Source organism: Vollenhovia emeryi, unplaced genomic scaffold (assembly GCF_000949405.1).
Source record: "Vollenhovia emeryi isolate VEMERY1.0 unplaced genomic scaffold, V.emery_V1.0 DF939123.1, whole genome shotgun sequence".
In the NCBI taxonomy this organism is placed as follows: Eukaryota; Metazoa; Arthropoda; class Insecta; order Hymenoptera; family Formicidae; genus Vollenhovia; species Vollenhovia emeryi.
In genome coordinates, this window is record NW_011967243.1 from 2386366 (window position 1) to 2408744 (window position 22379).

At 39.5% G+C, this 22379-nt stretch overlaps 1 protein-coding gene across 1 annotated transcript; it reads right to left on the reverse strand.

The window, feature by feature from the left end:
* Positions 1-31: 31 nt before the first annotated feature.
* On the reverse strand, positions 32-15439 carry LOC105569677 (protein cueball). The gene is made up of 7 exons (XM_012026325.1): positions 14305-15439; positions 9469-9681; positions 7826-8015; positions 6154-6771; positions 5565-5882; positions 4866-5139; positions 32-3168 (listed from the first exon to the last, which is right to left on the reverse strand). The coding sequence occupies exons 1-7, from the start codon at positions 14405-14407 to the stop codon at positions 3064-3066; spliced, it is 1821 nt and encodes a 606-aa protein (XP_011881715.1). The 5' UTR covers positions 14408-15439; the 3' UTR covers positions 32-3063.
* Positions 15440-22379: the final 6940 nt, after the last annotated feature.

A 22379-nucleotide genomic window follows, 5' to 3' on the forward strand; every position in this document is an offset into this window, starting at 1 on the left:
ACATACATACATAACAACGACACACCAGTAATAAGAGATAATCTATTTTATTTCACTTTATTCTGTATACAATAGCAACCAGTATTATAACCATTGTAGAGAGATGCAAAATATGCAATATGTCGCTTACAAAGTAAATATTTAATAACTTGAAGAATCTAATAATTTAATCACAATTTAAGTACAGCTTACCAAGTTTAAGTACATAATTTAAAGTAAACGCAATAAATTCTCGAACTCCTACGCAGAAAGTAGATCGAGTTCAAGATAACGGAGATCAAGCATTAAATATTTAAAATATCAGATTAACATTTCTGCATAAAGATAATTGCGTTTATCAACTAATGAATTCGAGGAAATATTGCGTATGATAAATTTCATCATTTTGAATACATAAAACAAAATTGTACGGAGACATATTGCATCTTATACATCATCATGGTTTTTATATTTTTCAGGAATATAACCCTTTCACCATAAATCCACTATCCCGTCTCTGGGGATGAGTGTGTGGGAGAGGGCTATTTTCCAAATACAATATCGATACGTAGATCGCGCAACTTTCATATATATATGTATATATATATATTCTTTTCATATTTAAATATATGTATACATGTATATAGTTATATTATATATATGTATATATAGAGTCGGTAAATGTCGCAAATCTTTATTACAAAAATTAAAAAGTAGATTTAAAAAACAAATATGACCTTTTTTTTTAACAGCATCTATCGTATACAGGAACAGAAAGTATCGTCATGTACTGTGAATAATTTGTTGTCACAACGACAGGAACATTATTCCGTATGATAAAAAATAACATAACTCCTATAAATAAACAATTAAATGAACAACATAATCATCATTGGTTTGCCATTGTCTAACGTGATTGCAATTGGAAACAAAACTTTTCAATATATGTGAGGCTTCCATATAAAATCGTCACAATATCGTGAAAGATTAAATTGTGTGCTAGTTGAAGATGCAACATATAATTCCTGCAAACCAATAATATTGTACTCTGTTTCATGTTATTATTACTAAAAACAACTTTGGTGTACGTAACAGATTGTACGTTTTACGTTACTGCTATAGATAGTAATGTAATAACGGCTGATTTGAATAAAAATGTAGACGTTAAAAAGATGAAAATTTGCGATCATCCTCCTTATGAATGAAAAGATCAAAATAAATTCGATTCTTATGTACAAGTGCACCATTCGCCTCGTACGTGATCTCGCACGTGAGCTGTAACCACCATAACTGCACGCGCATAGAAAATAAGAATGGTAGATTTTTCGCTCTCGCGGAATAAAGTTGGAAGAAAAGAAGAAGACTTAAAGTTGGCTCCGCGTTACATATATCGATATAGAACAAAAGTTTTCGGAGTTAAGTAAACGAAATATTGCTCTGTAAGGAACGCTACAGGTGTCGTCAAACTATATAAAGAAAAAAAAAGATCTTGACGATCCTCAAAATTAAGTAAACTAAAAATCACGGATATTATTGATGTGTAGCTTCTGGCAAAGTTTCATAGATCTGCAGTGTATGTTATCACTGGGGGGTATCCAGTATTTGAGGATCGTTTATATACATTGTGACTCTTTGAACGTTTTCCTATTCTCATCTAATATATACCTCGTAATGTAGCATATGTATACACGTATTACATATTTAGTTGCCTAGACAATGCCACATCAATTTTCATATCACTACTATGAATTTACGTGATAACGCTTCTCGAGTTGAATTAATATCCAGCAGTAACAAATTCGCGATTAAGGGATCTTAGGTGCGTAAGAGCACGATTCAACTCGAGCTCATCATTCGTACATTCACAAATGTTAGGTATATATATAATATATTATATATATACCTAACGCATATATTGTACTCACAGTATGATAAAGAATGGTCAGCGGTTGAACATGATTGAAAATGTACACGAAGTGAATTCAATGAATTAACTGAGAATGGAGTTTGAGAGAGAGAGAAGCGCTTGTCAAGAGACGAAGCTTTTGCGCGGCAATATTCCCACAAACGTGATATGTAAAAAAAAATCCAAGAATGATGAATGAAATTAACTATCGAATTACGATCTGACGTAATGAAATTACTCACATCATGTACTGTAAAGTCCGTTGACGGATGGTTCAGTCAAAAAATGTTATAAGAGAATCACTTATCTCTGCGACGCCATATCGCGATCTAAATTTCTTTCAGGAATGTACTCAGTGGTACTTTTGAGCAACAATTAGAATTATCGCTTAAGGCAACTTTTGCGCACCCCTTGTGACTGCGATACTTTTTCCTTATTCTTTCTCTTTCCACTTTGCACACATTTGAACTCTCTTCTAAATGATACAAGAGAAATAAGACAGAACTTTTCATATTAGAATAATCATGTTGCTTGGTAGATACCTATCAAATAGATTAAGACAAAATTAGAACTGCAGACGCATTTCCCTTCGCTCGCTTGACTCAAATACCAAATTTTGACATTTTTTTGTCGGAAGTTACATATTTTATATTAAAATTGAAATTTTGCGAAATTATTTTATAGAATTCAGCTGTTATATAAACACGAAGGTTTAACAATAAGAAACTGTTATATCCTCGAGTTGTAATAACGTTTCGCAATTTTATTTAAAACTTTAGCATCGGGAGAGATTGCGTCCGGCAGATTTAGAAAAACCTAAAGTCCAGCTTTATAATTCCTAAAACAAATATCTGACAACGTCAAACGGTAAATTTAACGGCTACTAAGTGACAAAATGTTTCTAAAACACAGCCCTAACGTATGACGTACTAAGAAATAGGACCTTCTAAAAAGACCTTTGGCTTCCTTTTCCAAGATGGAGCGAAATCGTCGTCGATATAGCGCGCTCATGCGCATCCCATCAACACGGATACTTGCAAACTTAACAACAATACTACAAGTCGCCGCCGTATTATATACAAACGCGCGGGACAGTCCCGCGAATACGATCTCCGACGCGGTGCAGAGCTCGTACAGAGTTCTCGATATTTCATGCGACGTGACGAGAGTAGCATGTGCTAGCACGAATTACCCTCCATATTATCCAACAAGAGGTTCTTCTCTTCCTTTTTCATATTATTGCTCCTTGGCGCACCATTTCGTAATTTCGGTTCGAAACACGGCTGCAAAAGAACGAAATTATCTTGTTATCTATGTCACAATCACTGATACTTATTTTTGCAAGCGAAGTAAACTAAGAAACTCTATTTTAAATTTGCATAAATTTCAAAACAGCTCAGCACATGGCAAGATAAATCTTCTCAAATGCTTAATGCCTCTCAAGTGATATTAGTTCTTCAAGCACAGGCGTCTTTGTAGGAAGTCGTATTCTTAATACAATCGTCGTTTATTTCCAAGTCGTAGTTTATAATAAATATACATCGTATTTCAGAACTGTGCGCGAGAAAAACAAGGCTATAAACCGTTGACGTTATCGCATAATTAGCACCGCAACGAAGGATTACAGTCCAATTTAGCTTCGATTGCTGAATTGGAATGTAACGGCAAAACAGATCCAGTCTTAGCATAATTCGATCGTTGACATTGCGTACACAAGTGAAATCTATGCAAGAACACATTAGCGGCGCTCGTAAAGGAGATAGCATAATTTGACTTTGTACACTCTTTAATTCTGTTATAAGATAATGAATCAATTAATGCTGACCTTTCTTCAAAGTGGCAATGCGAATTTCGAAAATACTGTTATAAAACTGGATAAAATAATAGTAAGATTAAGAATATAATTCAATCATTCTTTTAATTATATTTAAGTATGTAGAATACTGGCAATCACATACTTGCTCCTATTCTCGCGATTAATATTTTAATAAGCGCGAAAAATGCATAAAATTGTTAATTAGAAAAAGGTTTATATAAAATTGATTACAAAGTGCAGTACGTAATCAAAAAGTCTGTTATGCATTAGCTTAACGTAGCAAAGCTACGTTAATTATATAAATGAAATTACGTCCCTCGTATTGCATATTTATTTCCTAATAACTATGCGTATTTTATGTAAAAAGTATAAAATTAATAAAGTAATAAATAAATAATTGGAGAGATTAGTCACAATGTAATACTAGCGCAATACTGTTCTGACTTCCACTATCCAATGTGGCAGTTTAATAACTTAAATAACGTATAACGAGCGTCTCTTTCTTTCTAAGGCAGACATACGCAAATAGCCTACATATTCATACACGGGAAAAAGAATGATGTTGTAGCAACAAGATCAGTGTAATTAAAATAAAATCGTTGAGACAATATCAGTATTAATAAATGAAAAACATATTGTTGTCTTAATAATCTGGATGTTTAGTTCAATGCTTAAAATTAAAATCCAAAGCAAATACAATCGAGTACATTATTTGTGTGTGTGGCAGCCCGTAACGTTAACGTTTAATTCAACAGCACTCTTTTCCGTGTAGATATGTAATTCAGAATACACAAACAAATTTGATATCTTCTTTCAAGAAAAGATATTGAAGCATAGAAAGTCATCTATAATCCTAATTAAAGGTAGTGGCTTCGTAAAAAGTAAATACTTCGTTGCATTCTTGGATTCGTAGCTAAAAAGTCATGCAATTGCGTGTTCTTGCCAACAGAGCCAAATAAAGCTTCTTTTCTAGTAACTTATCGTAATTATACAGGAGTGCGATAACCGCAATTGCGAGACATATTTTGCATCGGAAGCAAAGTGCGAGACACGAGGAGGACGGGTGTCGTGAGATTCGGTCTTAAGTTTCTTTAGCGTTAGCAACATTGGCGCGACGCGTGTTATCAATTACTTGAGGCGTTATTTAGATGACATGTCACTCACAGTTTCGCAGATATTCATGTTGCAGCAATTCTCTATGGTAATTTCGCACTGACCCGGTATCTGCGGCCGGGACGTGAGCGGCGTGACGCCCTTACTGACCACGTAGTGCCTCTTGATTCGCGATCGCCTCCGTAATTTGTCCACATAATAACTGAGTATGGCGATTATTAGAATAAACACACCGACGAGCGCTCCGAATATCGGTAGCAGCACACCGTTTTGAAAACTGTCGCTAAGCGTAATTCTTTCGGCCGTTTGATCAGAGTCTGTACACCTGTTGATATACAACGAGATATTAAGATACATTAATGTACACTTGAGTGCATTCTGTAAGCAAATTTTCGTTCTGCAAGCTCTGTAGTTCTTTGGCTCCTTTTTTCTTTTCATTCTTCGTACTTTCTCTCTAGCTTTACAATGCTGCATAGTTTATTACAGAGATACAGCGTTGCAGAACATTTTTACAGAATACACAACGTGCACTTAAACGTTATAGATAGCCTTCAAACTCGGACATTCTCTCTGAATCACAACAGCTTCATTGCAAACTAATAGTAATATTTTTAAGCGCAAACGTGACCTTAAAACTTCTAACTATTTTTCTGTGTTAAGATTACTATTGAATATTATTATTAAAGATTATTATTAAATACTGGAAACATACATGAAATTATTAATTAGTGCGAATAGAGAAAGACGTACCTGCACGATGTCACACTGACGTCGTGTGATTTAATCACGCGATCGCTCGCGCAATATGTCGCGCAAATCGTCGGGATATCGTCTGGTTCTTCACATCGGGTCCCTTTGGAATATTTACAACTACAGGATGGCCTTCCATCTTGGACGGAACACACACCGTCATAAAGGCAGTAACCATTACAAACGTCCGTCTCGCAACGAGGGCCACTAAACGTGCCCATGCAATTGCATTCAGGAAGTCCGTGATGGTTTACAATGCATTTACCACGGAGGCAGTAATTGTGACAGAGGGATGTTTCGCAAAAGGGTCCGGTGAACCTGCAAGAATTGTACAAATTCTCAAATTCCATGCCAAACCACGGAAACGTTCAACTAATTTAATAGATATCCTTTAATAGATATCTGCGAAATCGTTTACAACCAACGCTTACAACTAACGAAAATTTATATTTAAGAGTCATATTAAAATTTTATATATCATTAGATTATAATCTAATCTAAAAAACAAGATAAATTTATATAGTAATATACATTTCTTTAGTGACACGTTTATTCAGTCAGTCTTATACGTTCGGCTAAAGTGACTCACCCTTTTTTACATCGGCACGTGTCGTTTACTTTGTTCAAATGGCCGTCGTTTAGGCAGTATTTGGAGTTCTCGGTGGTCAAGTCCGATTCCTCCGTGCTGGTAGTTAAATTATTGAATGTCTTGATCGCCGGTTGTAGATCTGGCACCGACAGGTGCGGTCTCTTCTCTATCGCCGATAGAATCGTCGCGCAATCGATCTGGCCGACGTTGTCGCGCGTCACGATGCCGGCCGGATCGGCGTCCCTTCTCTCGTCGTAGTACGATTTGAACTTGGTTGGATAATCCCCAGCCTTCGCGTTCTTCGGCATGGTCCAGACCGCGCTGTGGACCCAATCGGACCAGTATATCGACTCGTTGTCCACTGCCAGATAAACCGGCTGCTGATGCTTGTTATGGACCAGTAATTCTCGTTGACTGCCATCCAAGTTGCTGCGCTCGATCTTGAAGTGGATCCCCTCGTCATCGTCGATCCAGTAGAGCTTTCGCTCCGTGTGGTCGATCGCCACTGCCAGAGGCTCATACAGATTCTCCTTGATGACGATTGTCCGATTATTCCCGTCGATATCGGAACACTCGATGCTGGGATTTGACATGTTACTGTTTACCCAGTATATGCGGCTGAGGAAGAAGTTTGCAGTTATTATCGATTTTTTTTCAATTGTTTTTCTCCCTCCTCAGCTTGGTGGAACACGAAGTAAACCACACGACATTTAGTTTGCATTGATTATTATATAATCGCTTACGAAGCAATCGAGCTTTATAAATATGTAAAAATATAAAATCAAGTTTGTATGATAAACTCTACAGTTATAACCTTTTTATACGCAATGGTAGAATGTAATAAAATATTTTGTTATATAAGATCTTTTTATATGCCGATACACGAAATGGCAGACGATCGGAATATTTCAGTGAGAACAACACTTTTTTCAGGCTCATATTTTCGACTGCATTTTTGATACTTTTTTTGTATTATAAAGCATTCGCTGACAACGCGAGACAGACGAATGTGTGCGGAATTGCTGCGACAGCTATCCATATGGGATCCATTTTTATATCCTGTGCTTTACTTCTTTTCGCTCTGTTTTCAGTGCATTATGCATGACTATCAATACCTCTATTTTATATATAGAGGAAAGTCCCTTGTTATGAGATAGCGGAGTTTTTGTTAAATTAATGGCCATTATCTGTTGACTCCACCATGAATTCATGGCCCTTGGAGTGAAATCTGTTTAGTGGAAAATTCATTGTCAGATCGTGTAAACGTTGCGAAAAAAGATTTGTGATTAAATTTGGGTGTTGAAAACCTGCTATCTCATATTAGAAACGTATCTCAAAATAGCGGACTTTCTTCTACTTTATTTATAATGTGTCCAATCATCGGATATTACTAAAGTAAATTCCGAATTACAAGTATATGATATTTCAAGATTGATAAAATCACTGTAACAAATTATAAATTAATACAATTTAATTTCACAATAAAATTAATTAAGGATCGACATACTCTGCAGATCCTCGAACGCATTGTCACGATCTTTATCTACGTTTATATTTTACTATTGCAATTTTTTACTGATGACATTTTACTGACGACATTTCTCGATTCTACGAATACGTCAGCGGACGAGAAGAGTAATTTCTGTGACGCAGGACATTGTAAATGGCACACCTGTTACACACGTCGAGGGCGATGCCACGTGGGCTGCTCCCGGTAAGATTGTGCAAAACGACAGGATCGCCCGGCGTACCGTTCAGCGGCACGTGCATCCTCGCGATGGTGTCCTTCAAGGCGTCGACCCAGAACAGAGTGCGCGACGACGTGTCGAAAACGATCCCGACGACGTGCGTCCCATTCTCCTCTACGCACACGCAATTCAACGATGTGAACAGCGACGTAAAGCTATCTCACGAGTGTCTACATTGCGCGCATTTATTTCGAATCTCTCCCGCTCCAGAGATGTTTAATTGTAAGTATAGGAGAGTACGCGCGAGGATTTTTCACGCGTTAATTTATGTAGTATCTTCGTTGTAAATGTTCAGCAAGAGATTACGTCGTTTCTGGGAGGAAAAGTGGAATATAAAGGGTCCCAGGGATCCGCGCGCGCAATCATCGATGACGTCGATCGCGAGGGAGTCCGCGCGAAGGATCTCTTCGATGATTGCGCCCGGATAAATGATTTTTCATCGATAAAACCGGTCGAATCGGATTGCGCAAATGGGACACGTGGCAAACTCTGCGGAATTTCTTTTTAAAAAAATATAAAAAATTTTCTTAATTGAAAATTAAAAAATTAACATTAAAAATTTTAAATTTAAAATTAAAATAAAAAACTTAAATTTTAAATTTAAAAAATTTAAAATTTTTTAAAAATTCGCCTCGTCAAGCGAAAGCGATTTCGTTGGCATTTCTGTGAACGTAGACCGCGAGAATCGCGTTGGCATGAACTTTGATACCGTCTACATTTGTACATTTTCATCTTGTAACGTACCGATAAAATCAATTAATTAATAACCGAGGAAATTTCTTAAATACGTTCTTTAAATGTCAGAAGCAATCTTATGTAAATCAATAATAATTGAAATGTATTAAGAAAATTGTTTAATGATATATGGAGGAAAGTCCCCTATTATGAGACAGGCTCCTCTTAAAGAGACAGCGGAGTTTCTACTACATTAATAAGCGAAAGGAGAGTTTGCTTATCGTCACCAATAATGATTAAAAATTGAGACGGGAAACTTACAGTCAACCCAACTGGCTAGTTACTTTATTAATTCACTACAACGTTTCGACTCTATTTTTTGGGTCCAGCGACCACGTACATATGCGTACATTTTAGAATTCGACTCTGTCTTATTCGACGACGATAACTGACTTAGTACCACTTGATAAGGACCCGAAAAATAGGGTCGAAACGTTGTAGTAAATTAATAAAGTAACTAGCCAGTTGGGTTGAATATAAGTTTCCCGTCTCAATACATTAATAAGCATCATCTGTTGGTTCCACCATGAATTTATTGCTGTTCAAGCGAAATCTGTTTAGTAAAAACTTAATTTTTAGATTGTGTAATCGTTGCGCAAAGGGATTTGTGATTAAATTTGGATGTTGAAAACCTGCTATCTCACATTACGAGCCTATCGCATAATAAGAAACTTTTTTCTACCTATTTTCATTTTGCTATCTCAAAGAAGAGCGATGCTTTTATCTTTAAATGTCAAAATATCAGAATTAGTCGAAAAGAAAAGAGGTTACAAATCTGGGCGATCTCGAAAAAATCCGCTATGGTAATTGAATTAATTCGCGGTGCACTTACTCTTCAGCAGGGGAGTCGACGTGAAATTCCTTTCCGTGAGATCGTTGCTGAATATAGATACGGTGTTCCTTACGTCAGACAAATACATCGTTCGAGTGGTGTCGTCGTACGTTACTCCGGTCAGGGCAATGGCTTCTCTGATGCTAGCCTGGCCCATGGGTGTACTGTTACGCGCGAAGAAGTCGATTTCGTTGCCGATTACCACGGCTAAGTCTGCAGAAAAAAGAACCCTAATTCAGAATCTGATCTCGAGAAAGGTGAACTAATCAATTTTGGCAGTCGGAAAAAAGCCAGCGAGGCTATTGGGGCGGAAGAGCTTCGTAACGCGAAATGAAGTTTCGACGAATAACCGTGCATTAATCGGACTAATAAATTAAAAAGAAAACAATTGGAATTGTTTTCACGCTTTCGCAAGTACGTGCGAATAAATCGTAGAAAGATCGCCATCGCACTTCAATCTACAAATCATCGCTCTCGAGCTCTTATCGTCGATTAGTCAGAAAGTACTACGTATCGTAATGTGCTATTGTGATTACGTGATATGTTACATCAGGCCGACCTTGCGCAGCGCCCGAGATTACCAGCGATAACGAGCGGAATCGAGGAAAAACCTCGGCGATGGTATTTTCGCGCCAATTCTCCGCGGCAACTACGATCGCACGTCGCGCGCCACTTGAGAATCCGCTGCGCTCTCCGCGCGAAACATTTACGCCTCGGTCTATCTGTCGGAAAACTTACGTGCGTTCTTTTTACACTTACACGGTGCGCATAATATCTCCGTTACCGAGCAATTTCTAAGTCGTAGCCACGCAGATTAAGACTTGACGGACAACGATGATAAAGTACGCTTTAAGTGTTGCTAACGATAACGGATGACACTTGCTGCATTTTTATGTTCTGATACCCGTTGTCCGGCTTGGTAACGAAAGACGTGCAAATGCATCTTTATAAAGTAAAAAAAAATCCTGTGCTGTGCTAAACGTAATATCCGTAATTGCAACCGACAGTCGCGATAGGATTAACGAGTATAAAGATAAGTGGCAAGAAACAACGGTAAAGACTGAGCGTGAACCAAATGAAGCTAAATGACTTTTTAACGCTCTGCATTTTCGCGTATCTATTTCGCGTCCGCAAACGTATACGATAAAACCTGGAAGTTGTAACATTTTCTGTTTAGGCAAAACGTAGCCCCGAGTTTGCCGACCCGCGAGTCGCGATCTCGGGAGGACGGCGGCGATTACGACAGCGAATTTGACGCATGCGCCGACCGTCGCGGAAATTTCTGCGGGAAATATTCTAATCCGTCAACTTGCACAATTGAGAATTATCGCGCGTCGCCACAAATCGATGCGACCGAGTGACATGTTGGGTTCATGCAATTTTTCCGGATGGACTATCTCGTTACTTCCTTTCGCTCTCGGCGACGATCGATTGCGAGTCGTACGGGAAAGTACGCCGCGCGATCAATTTTATCACGAGACACAACATTCTAGCGATAACTATTCTATCTCTCCACATCAGCGTTGAGTAATTCAATCGTCAAATCGCAACCTACGGTATTTAGAATAAAAGATAATAATAATAATCTTTATCGATCCCCTTAGGGCATACAATCTCATAATTATCTCCACATACGCCACTTGTTCTAGATAATCTCCGTAACCTAAACTTAAATTTGCACTTAATACTAAACTTATTAACTATTATAATTATTCCTTGAGAGAAAGAGCCATCTCCTTCTAGGCCCTCTTTATATCTCTGATAACGCATACACACGCACTCTCTCCGCGACTTCCGCTTTCTCTTGCTCTATTATCATATCAACTTTTCTATCTCTCCGCACTTAACCTTCGACCCTTCAATCATTCTTTCCTTCTCTCACTATCTCATAGAATAAAAGATAAATTAATAGTATATTTACGGCCATTCGGATACTTCATAAAATCGCAACTTAAGGTACTTCAAGTAAATAGATTCGTAGCATGTATTTACGGTCAATCGGGTAGTTAAAGTTAATTTGTGTTCGGCATTGTAAGTCGTTCGTATTAGACGCGCCTCTCTTTCCCAGTGCTCCTTATAATCGAAATGGAGCGAGTTTCCAAGAGAGAAATATTATCAGATCAGCGCAGAAGACACAACTTTCACATCAAGAGGCTTCTTTTTCTTATTTTTGCATCTCTCTGTAGGTATTTCCGCCTGTTCAGTCTCTTCGAAATTCACGAGTGGTACCGTATTTATTATCGATTACAAACGAGAGATACAACTGCGATTAAGTTACCGCCGAGTCAAACAGGCCTATTTTTTTTTCTTCTTCTTAATGTCGGCTCGTTATGCATTATGCATCGTGAAATATCGTAAACACCGGCCGATTAATGCACAGCCTTCGACAACATTGTGCATTACTGACCGATACAGTGTAACGTCGTTAAGAATCGTATATGCTTGCGCGCACAAAACTTATACCATTCCATTATCCGAATTATTTGCCCGAGCCTGTATTATTTATTCGATCAAGCGGAACTCGGTAGCGCTGAGAATTGTACACCTGGGGCAAATGTCGTTCAGGGAACTTACGTACGGAATAATTCCACGTGTCAGCGAGCAAGAATGAAATTTCGCCGCGGGACAATGACAGTCGGGTGCGCGTCTCTCGAATCACCGTTCATCGAGTCTGCGGTTCCCAAAGGCTCCGCAAACGATAAAATCGCGTCCGCACGACGTACTTCCAGCGGGTAATGCGCAAACCGCATTTAGACCCCGCCATTGTGTGAGAAGGCAAATTTATGGAAATTAGGTTCGCGCCTTGCCACATGTCGCCTTTTTTATACGCCTCATTTATAATATTATCTCTTTTTGCCTGATTTTTTTCTGCGTGCACGCACGATTTTTCACACGCCGGAACAGGTGCGATTCAACACACCTCGGCCTCGCGCTGAAAAATTTCGCTGCCCTAGCTATAATCGTAATTCCCTAAAAATATTATATTTTACTGCGTTAACTTTAAATTTCTAAACCACAGCAAACGGCAGCTACAGTTTTCAGCTACGGCATCTACTCTGGGGGAAAAAAAGACAGCAACTCATTTTGGGGCCCACAATTAGTAATCGAATTATTTAGATTGTTCGTAACTCTAATATTTTACGAATTTTACCCGGCATAACTAAGAATCGCAATCAGCTATTCGATCTATATCCAAGATTTTAAAGTAATACTAATCAATTCTCTCAATTAGTTCTGTCGATATTCGGTAACGCAAAGATAATTTTCACTTAAGAGGCACTGACCGAAACTACAGAAAAAACTAACAGTCAAAATTATTCCCAGAGTGAAGTCACGAACAATCCAAATAAGTAATTCGATTACTAATTGCGGGCCCCAAAATGGGTTGCTGTCTTTTTTTTTCCCAGAGTACAGTTATTTCCGTGCGTTAAAAACCCGACAGCCCGAGGTGCGAAAGAATTGAACCTCCTTCCGCTCGCGAACGGCGCGGCGGCTTTCGTTGGCACATCTTCTGTTTGCCGAAAGAAGAAGCGCTCGCCGATAATGCTTACGCGTATCAATATCCAAGCCGAGAAGTGCGTAGAAACGGCGGTGCGATTTTTCTCAGGGCTGATCGATCATCTTCGCGACCGCGAGACGATTGCGCGTACTTGACTCTATTTATAACTTTCCGCTCGATAATTTTGAATATATATAAATTAATGGTCGCGCGAGAGATAAATCTAATAGAAAGAGGAGGAAACTGACGCCAGGGAGAGGAATTTCGAGATCGCGTAAATAATTGCGTCTCGATGGAGAAACGTTTCCCACCAGATTATATAATATGTTATTATTTATATTCTCGTGCTCCACGCGACTTTGATCTTTGACTACTGGCTTTCCCTAAGAGCGTATTTAGCGTCAACATTTCAGGCGCGCATACTAACGCGCGTGTCCCCGATTATCCAACGCGTATTAACGCGTCGAGATGGAAATGAACTCCCGGCCCCGGATTTTTAAGCGATCTTAATTGATTTCTATTACGCGCTCTTTCTCTTTCTATCTCTCCTCTCCCTCTCTCATTCTCTCTTAGGCTGCCAGAAACCAGGAACCGGCTCAAGGTACGCACACACACAGAGCGGCTTTCTATTTTCTGTTTCACGGACGAGATAAGGTCGCAAGGTCCCGCCCGCGTTGACTCCGCGGGAAAACGCGCGAGGTTCTCCGAGGAAGGGAAGCAGATTGTCGCGACGTCCGAATTTCGACGACCTCCGACATCGCCGCGGGGAAACGTGCCCGAACGTTCCTCCCGGACGACCTCGCGGTCATCGCGATTCGCCCGCTTCCGCGTCCCATTGACGCGCGCGCGCGCGCGCGGCCGCGGCGGTCACGTCCGCGGAGCCGCGTAGTGACATTCGTTACGTAAAACAGGTGCAAGGGCGAGCGAGCGCGGGCGATCGCGATGCGCCGGACGTTCGGCGACGGGCCGACGTTGACGCGGGTCGCCGCTCGCCGTCGCGTCCCATTCAGCTTTCGCGCCGCTTTCGCGCGCGCCGTGACGAGCGCGCAAGAGTGGCGTACGTGACGAGCCGCCGCGGGTGAATGGAGTCGGCGCCCGTGGCACGGACACGCGCGCGACGCGCGCACACGGACGGGCGCATGTACGCGCGCGGGCCGGCCGTCACGGCGGTGTGTGTGCGCGCGCGCGCGCGCGCGGCGCTCGACGACCCCCGTGATTGCCGGCGCGCGCGGTAAGTAATGTCACCGGGGGATGGGATCGCCCTCGGTGATCGCCGAACGTCCCCGGCGTGCACCTGTCGCGCGCCGTCCGTCCACGTCTCTCTCATGACTTCTTACCCCAGGATCGGGCGTACGACGCGGCCACGAGGTCGCACAGCAGCGGCAGGAGGAGGAGCAGCGGCGTGCTCGGGCGGCGGTGTCGCGTCTCGGCGGAGATCATGACTGGCAGTTATACGGCATCCGGCGTAAACGGGATCGAGAGAGCGCAAGAGATCGCGCGGGCGATCAACGGGGATCCCACGGTGTTACCTTTCGTCCCGTCTCTTCGGCGAGTGGCCACGCGCCGCGGAGCATCCAGCGCACGTCCTCGCTCCGTGGCGGCGGTGCGCGAACTGAACTGAACCGAACCGCGACTGACCGGGCGGCCCGCGACTCCGCTCCGCTCCGCTCCGCGCCGAGCGCGGCGGCGGCGACGTGCATAATCGCCGGCATTTAATTAGGAGCATCGGATTCGTCGTCTCCGTTCGTTCCCCTCGCTTTTATTAACGGGCGCGACTGCAGTTTTAATAGTTGTTGTAGATACACGATGTTTACGCGAACTTTTATTTTTTTAACTTTGCGTCATTATAATAATTAAAGTTCATTTGAAATATCGCGCGTTTCTGGCACCTGCTAAAACCCCGGAGGTATTTTTGATGGATCAATTATTTCGGCAAACACACTGGAGAGTAACCGACGTGAAAATTTACCCAAGATCTTGTCGCTTTTTGCGGCGTCTACAGTGAGATGTTCAAGACGTAAGGTTTAAGAAACCTTATCGCAATCGAATGTCAGGAGAATAATCGACTGCGATTGGTCATTTTAAACCTTACGTCTTAAAGATCTCATTGTAGACGTTCAATAAATTCGGATCTTAACTTTTTTTAAGGCCTGTGTCCACGATGCTAGAACTTGGCCTAAGTTCTAATTTCGAGAAATGTATAGCCAGTCAACTTGCAGTTATTCCGCGACGAATCGTCCGCGGCGGATCACCCTGCAAATTTCTACGCGAGGTCAAGCGCTTTAATCGCTAATCGGTGAACCGCCACGAGTTATTAAACTCTCCGTTAACGTATCCGCAGTGCCGCGTTATCATCTATCATCTATAATAATTTATCACTTTCTGCAACGGATTTATCTCAATTTCAGGAACGGCCTGCTACTGCGTCAGCCAAGTTTTTATTTCCGCAAGATGAAGCGCATTCTTTCACACTTTCCACGCTCGTCTCCTTGAGCTTCCCTTTCGGCGAGTCACGATGACAAACTCCCACACACGAAATTAAAGCGGCAATCAAATCGGATTACGTAACCGTAACGACGGACACGAATAAACGGGGGAATTCGCGAGGACGAATCTCTTAATCGCGCTGCGAGTTTAATTGAACGCGGGCTGCGCACGTCGCCTTCTCAGGTCCTGCCAGTTAACCGCTCTATTTTCCCCGCGTACGAGCGTGCCGCGCGCGACCCGTGAGCGAAGATGAATTCGAAATCGGGCGTGCGAAATCGATCGCTACGCCATTGCAATCGCGTGTCCCGGCTCGGCGCGACTCGTGGCCGGCACGCGCCAATCTTCCTCCCGCGCTTCCGTTCAAACGCGCCGAGTCCTCTCCTCGGCTCTTGCCGTTCGAGAGCGAAGGCTTAAGAAGGTTTCGTACGTACGATCAGAGCTTGGTATCTTTTTTAAAAGATACCAATACAGATGCACACACAGATACCGGATACTATTTTCTACATTCAGAACTGTAATTAATTTTTACGAATTTTGAAAAAGCGGGGCTAACTTTACACACATTTTGAATCTGCATCTCTCTCTGGAAAATTATTTCAGCGCATCTAGAGTCGAAAGAATGTAAGAAATGTAACGTGTATCCGTATCTCTTCCTTGAAGATTTATCTTGCGTCAACATTTTTGAAAAGAATGATTACAACGTATCAAGTTGCAACTGCTAGTACTGGCAAGTGACTTCCAATGAGAGCTTGGTATCTTTTTTTAAAAGATACCAATACATGATATATACACTGAGAGAAAAAAATAGTCATTTTTGGACCCAACCATATTTTTATAATTGCATGGACCAATATTGTGTTTATGAGAACTATAATATTGTTAGGTCAACCATAAATTACGTTGGAGGAATTATAAAAATATGGTTGGGTCCAAAAATGACTATTTTTTTCTCTCTGTGTAATATCGACACATATACAACGTTTCTTACCTTTGTAGACAACGTCGTATTACAGCAGCACATATGTATAATTTTTGCTGACAGCATCATGCGTAATTTGAAATGCAAACGTTGCGAGCTCACGTTGTTCCACAGCTGATAAATGAACGTTATCACAGCTTGCTACATTACCGGTGCAAGGTTAACACATTTCACGCTGTTCGGTCTTACAGACATTTTAAAAAAAAGCTAAAATGGATATGTTAAAAATAACGCTATTATATCATCGATCACATACTTGCTTTCAATCAAAATGATTTAAGAAGCCTGTTGAACACGAGACTGCAACTAATAGAATTAAAAACTTTGCATAATTAATTTTAGCGGCAAAGATTTTATATCTCATTTTTATACTTTACCTCGAACTTCCAATCTATTGTAAAATTCGAGAATTAATCATTCACGCAAAATTTAATTCCAAACAAATATACTTCAGAAATATCTTGCACGTACGCAATATTGCATACATACTCCTCTCTGGAAATGTTTTATCGTCAAAAGAATCTTAGAAAGAGGGAGAAATACAAAAATAACAGTACTCTAGGGCCAGTATTCATAGTCAAATCGTATATTCAAGACTGCCTTAATTTCATCTTTTGATCATTGCCAATGAAATGTTCCATGCAGCATCTTTAGGTAAATTTAAAACGGTCTTAAATACATGAATACCGGCCTACAGAAGTCTATGATATTCTAAACTCTCTTTTATCAATTAAAGCGCCTCCAAAAGTGGCCGATACGCCTTTTGAATAGCTACAAGACACTTTTAGGGCCAGTTTCACAAACGTCGGTTAACTTATAGAGGCCCTCCACCACCCCCGCCGAATCCTTATCGGCGGTCCTCTTTTATTTGCGATAAAATTGCGTTTTTACATTTCTATAACTTAATGTTATTCACAACATATTTTAAAATATATACAAAAATATAATACAAAAATATAAAAAAAGAAAAAGTTATTATAGCGAATCTGAAAACATGATACACAATAAAAATATGTACAATTTTTCATTAAGACACAAAATTACATATGAACATGTTACATGTATTTACAATAATATGTACCTAACTTTTACAATGTAAAACATTAATAGAAAATGTTATACAGTACACACAACGTGTTACATATGTGGTTGGGCTTATAATTGTACACCATTTTTTATTAATGTGCAAACGAAAAATCAAACTGTAAAGGCAAATTTATCGATCAATTGCAAACGAAATTATCGATTAAAAGATTATGTGAATCAAATTGAACTAAAATTTTATTCAACAGAAACAAATCGACCTATATAGAGGCCCTCCACCACCCTCGCTGCGTTTAATCGACGGTCCTCTTTTCTTTACAGTTTGATTTCTTACATTTTTATTATTTATTTTATTTTTCGTATAACTTACTTTACAATACACTTATAATATACCTAATAAAAGAAATACTGACATTTTAAAGTTTAAAATAAAATATTTAAACAACACCTACAATATTTCTCTCGACGTTATATGTATATGAAATATTCGGTATACGTACAATAATTATGTTATCTAATATTTTAAACTCTCGAATTATGTCCCCCTATCCCTGACTATCCGAATCCCTACCTACCCGTATTCCGATCTATACATAGACCTATTTATCCAATTTCTACCTGTTTCAACATAATGAACCTACAAATCTTTAATTAACCGCGACGCGATTTTCTAGGGGTTTGAATTGGGCTTTAACGCAACCGCGGGATTTAACAGGGGTTTACTCTCGCACATATGCGAGAATGTATGTATATAGAAGCATAACCCACCCGAATTGTGACAAATTAAAAGAAATCAAAGTATACTTCGTAGAGTACCTTATTTAGGTACTCAATCAGAGTGGCCAATATTGACCACATACCTCGTCGTATTTAGTCCTTCGGTGGGCCAGATTGGACTTACCTTTCGTTGCTCCCGGCCATACAATCTGGTCATTTTGACCAGAGATCAGGAAGGAAGAAAACTCCTTCCATAGTCGGTTATTGTCACCGACAAATATTTCGTACGGTTCGAATATACGAGTGTCGAACGTATCGCAAAATGCACGACCACGAGAGGTTAGTTGAAAGAAAATATTAATTCAAAAAACTTTACTGTATATACAAATCAAATTTAATTTTACTTCCGTTATTTATTTAAAAATATTGACCATCTTTTGGCAAAAAAAATTTACTTCGCGTTAGAGTGATTTTAATCATATTCCACGATAAATTAAAATTTATAATATGGATAAAATTAAATAATTAATTGAAAATTTTTCCTGAAAAACCGATCGCGAAAACCGACCGCGTAAACCGACCGCGAAGATGCGTGTAATTGTGCATGTTGTTCATGCGATACGCATCCATTCATGCGATACCAATGCGTTGGGCCAGATTGAACCTATCGTTGCTCCTGGCCATACAGTCTGGTCATTTTGACCAGAGAACAGGAAGGAAGAAAACTCCTTCCATTAGTCGGTTATCATCACCGACAAATATTTCGTACGGTTCGAATATATTCGAGTGACGATCGTATCGCAAAATGCACGACCACGAGAAGTTAATTAAAAGAAAAATATTAATTCAAAAAACTTTACGGTATGTACGAATCAAATTTATTTTTACTTCCGTTATTTATTTAAACATATTGATCATCTCTTCGTAAAATGATCTTAGAATTCAAAAGTCGAATAGATATAGAAAACAAATTTACTTCGCGTTAAAGTGATTTTAATGATATTCCTTGATAAATTAAAATTTATAATATGGATAAAATTAAGTAATTAATTTTTAATTAAAATTTTTTCCTGAAAAACCGTTCGCGAAAACCAACCGCGTAAACCGACCGCGAAGATGCGTGTAATTGTGCATGTCGTTCATGTGATACGCATCTTGACAATACATATTACATATCAAATGAAATATAGAAAATATAAAAAATAAATGGATAGGTTATAAAAGATTAGCTCGACAAATACAGCAAGACTATATTTGCCAAGCCATACTTTGTGTAATTTTTGCAACAACTCAAGATGGAAAGTAAATTCAACATTTCGTAATATGAGCAATAGAGTTTCATTAGATTAAAAGAGTGTAAAAGAAAATTAAAGGCCCTGCTGCAGAAAAGAATGAATCCCAGATCTTCCGGATTACCTCCGATAGCGGTCATTTCGGCAGGGAGTTAACGACGATCGTTTCTCAAATCATGCAATCTCGTATATTTTCAGTTTTATTGAAATAAAAATTATTCTTCCATTATTAGTGTTAATGGGAGAATATTTGTGGAGAAGAATATACATAGAATCTTCTCTTCTTTTTTTTTGTTAATTTCGCGAATCGACGTCGCGCCCTCGTGCCGAAACCGTTGCTTCCGGGGATCCGTGACAAAGAAAACCAGGGATTAACTCTGGTTATCCAACAAGGTCTTTAATCTTCACGGGAAAAGGAAAATTTACACCAATCCAAAGGTCAAGGTCCTCGCTGCAAGAAAGAATGAATCCCAGATCTTCCGGATTTCCTCCGATAGCGATCATTTTGGCAGGGAGTTAACGACGATCGTTTCTCAAATCATGCAATCTCATATATTTTCAGTTTTATTTAAATAAAAATTATTCTTCCATTAGTAGTGTTAATGGGAGAATATTTATGAAGAAGGATATGTACATAAACTCTTCTCTTTTTTTTATATTAATTTCGCGAATCGACGTCGCGCTTTCGTGCCAAAATCGTTGCTTCCGGGAATCCGTGACAAAGAAAACCAGGGATTAACTCGTTCTCCAACAAGGTTTTCAATCTTAAATGGACAATGGAAAAGTTTCATAAACTAATCCAAAGTCATATTTCCCGTAAATTCTAAAAATCTCTACCACTCTTTTCCGATATGTTGAATATTTTAAATAAAACATTAAATGCCGTAATTATTTTATTATTATCACCTATCCATTTTCAGGAAACGAATCTACGAGATATATTTAACTACGATCTACTATCTACGATCTACTATCTACAAACTACGAATTACGAGGTATAGATTCGTTTCCTTAATAAACAAAATTCGCACTCACCGACCCGACGCGCAGCAGCGGAGTTGTTGTTTGTTGTCTATCTGTAACACAAATATAAAATTTATATTAAAAAACAGTGTTTAACAAAACCAATTTTGCAAAATATAATTTCAACGCGTATCTAACTTTTTATTCAGTTAGATTTAAATGATTATAACGTGAAAGATTTTCCGCAAAAGATCTGTATCTTAATTTTTTAATTATTTTAAAATTATGGTGAAATAAAATGACTCAACAATAAACCGGAAAACATTAATTTTACAAAACAGGAAAAATAATATTTACCTTAAAGTTGCTCCGCCGGCGCCTGAAGCCTCTCCGAGGCCTCCTCCTCCACTCAGGTTGTCCTTCGGAACTCCTTCTGGGACTCTTCCAGCAGTCTGTAACATACAATTACAAAATTCATGTTAAAACAGTGATCTCTTTCCAATTATTATTTTTAATTGTGGTAAGATATAATGACAGACAGGAGGAAAATAAATTTTATACGAAATGAAAAGTATTTACCTTAAAGATGCTCCGACGACGCCCGATGCCTTTCCGAGACCTCCGCCTCCTCTCAGACTGTCCTCTGGCACACTCGCGAAAGATCGTTCGCGCGTTTCTACACACTCCCGGTTACAAAAAACTGAAATGTCTTTACTACGATTACTTTATACGGCACTCCCGAACGCGATGGGTACCTTTGGTTGTCCCGTCTTTAGGGTCTGTACTCTCTAAAAATTAATCAGTGCATCATTACTGTAAATCAGTGAATATTCATTGTTTTCAGTAATAAACCATTGAGCGATTTTTAGAGAGTAACCCTTCAGGGTACTTAAGCCCCTCCACCACGACAAGGTAGTACCCGAGGAGGGGATTATCAACAAGAAGCTGTGCAATTACATATGTGTATATATAGAAAAATGAATATTGAATAAACATAAATTAGTGTTGCTATTTAATGCACGATGTGAGAGAGATTCATCCAATCGAAAGATTAATTCGCACTCGCGATCTTGGGACAAAATCAATTTTCTCGGAATTTATCAATAATGCCTCATAAACTAATAATTCGAGATGAGCCATTCTTATCTCGTTAGAAGCGCTGAAATCTTAGCTTTCCAACGAGACAAGAATCATCTTCCTACGACTTTTTTGTGCGAAATTATTGACGATTATATCGACTCGCGATCTTAATCCTCATTCAGAAGCAGCAGACGACGCGTGTATGCGGCGTCTCGCGCGACGGTGTTTACTATCGAACACCTGTGCCTCCTATGTTTTGACGCCAGTTTTTTGGGGACGTAGTACGCTCGCTTACTACTCGCGTAAAAACTCGCGCGGCCTTCGTTCATGAATGGTGCGCGCGCGCCCGATTTTTAAAACGCTATAACTCGGCGAAAAATTGACGTAGCGAGATGAACCAAAAACCAATCTTCTTCGTTTCGCATTCCGCAGATGTCTAAGTTGAATATGTATGCCGTTATGGCCTTGTTGCACTCACACAATACTCACTCGCGAAAATCATCGATCGCGCGATGTAAAATACCGCAAAACGCACGAAATATCATTAACAAATATCGCGTGACTTTCTGTCATATAAATTCAATTTAGAATTCCTCAGTATATCCCAAATAAAGTATGCTGTGTGGGATACGTTCAAAAATAATTTTTAACATTTAATAACATTTAATAAATTCCACCTTAACTCAGAGAGCCGAGAAGCGACCACTTCGATCTTAGCTCAGAGAACCGAAATGTGACCTATTCCATCTTAGCTCAGAGAGCCGAGAAGCGACTACTTCCATCTTAGCTCAGAGAGCCGAGATGTGACCACTTCGATCTTAGCTCAGAGAGCCGAGATGTGACCTATTCC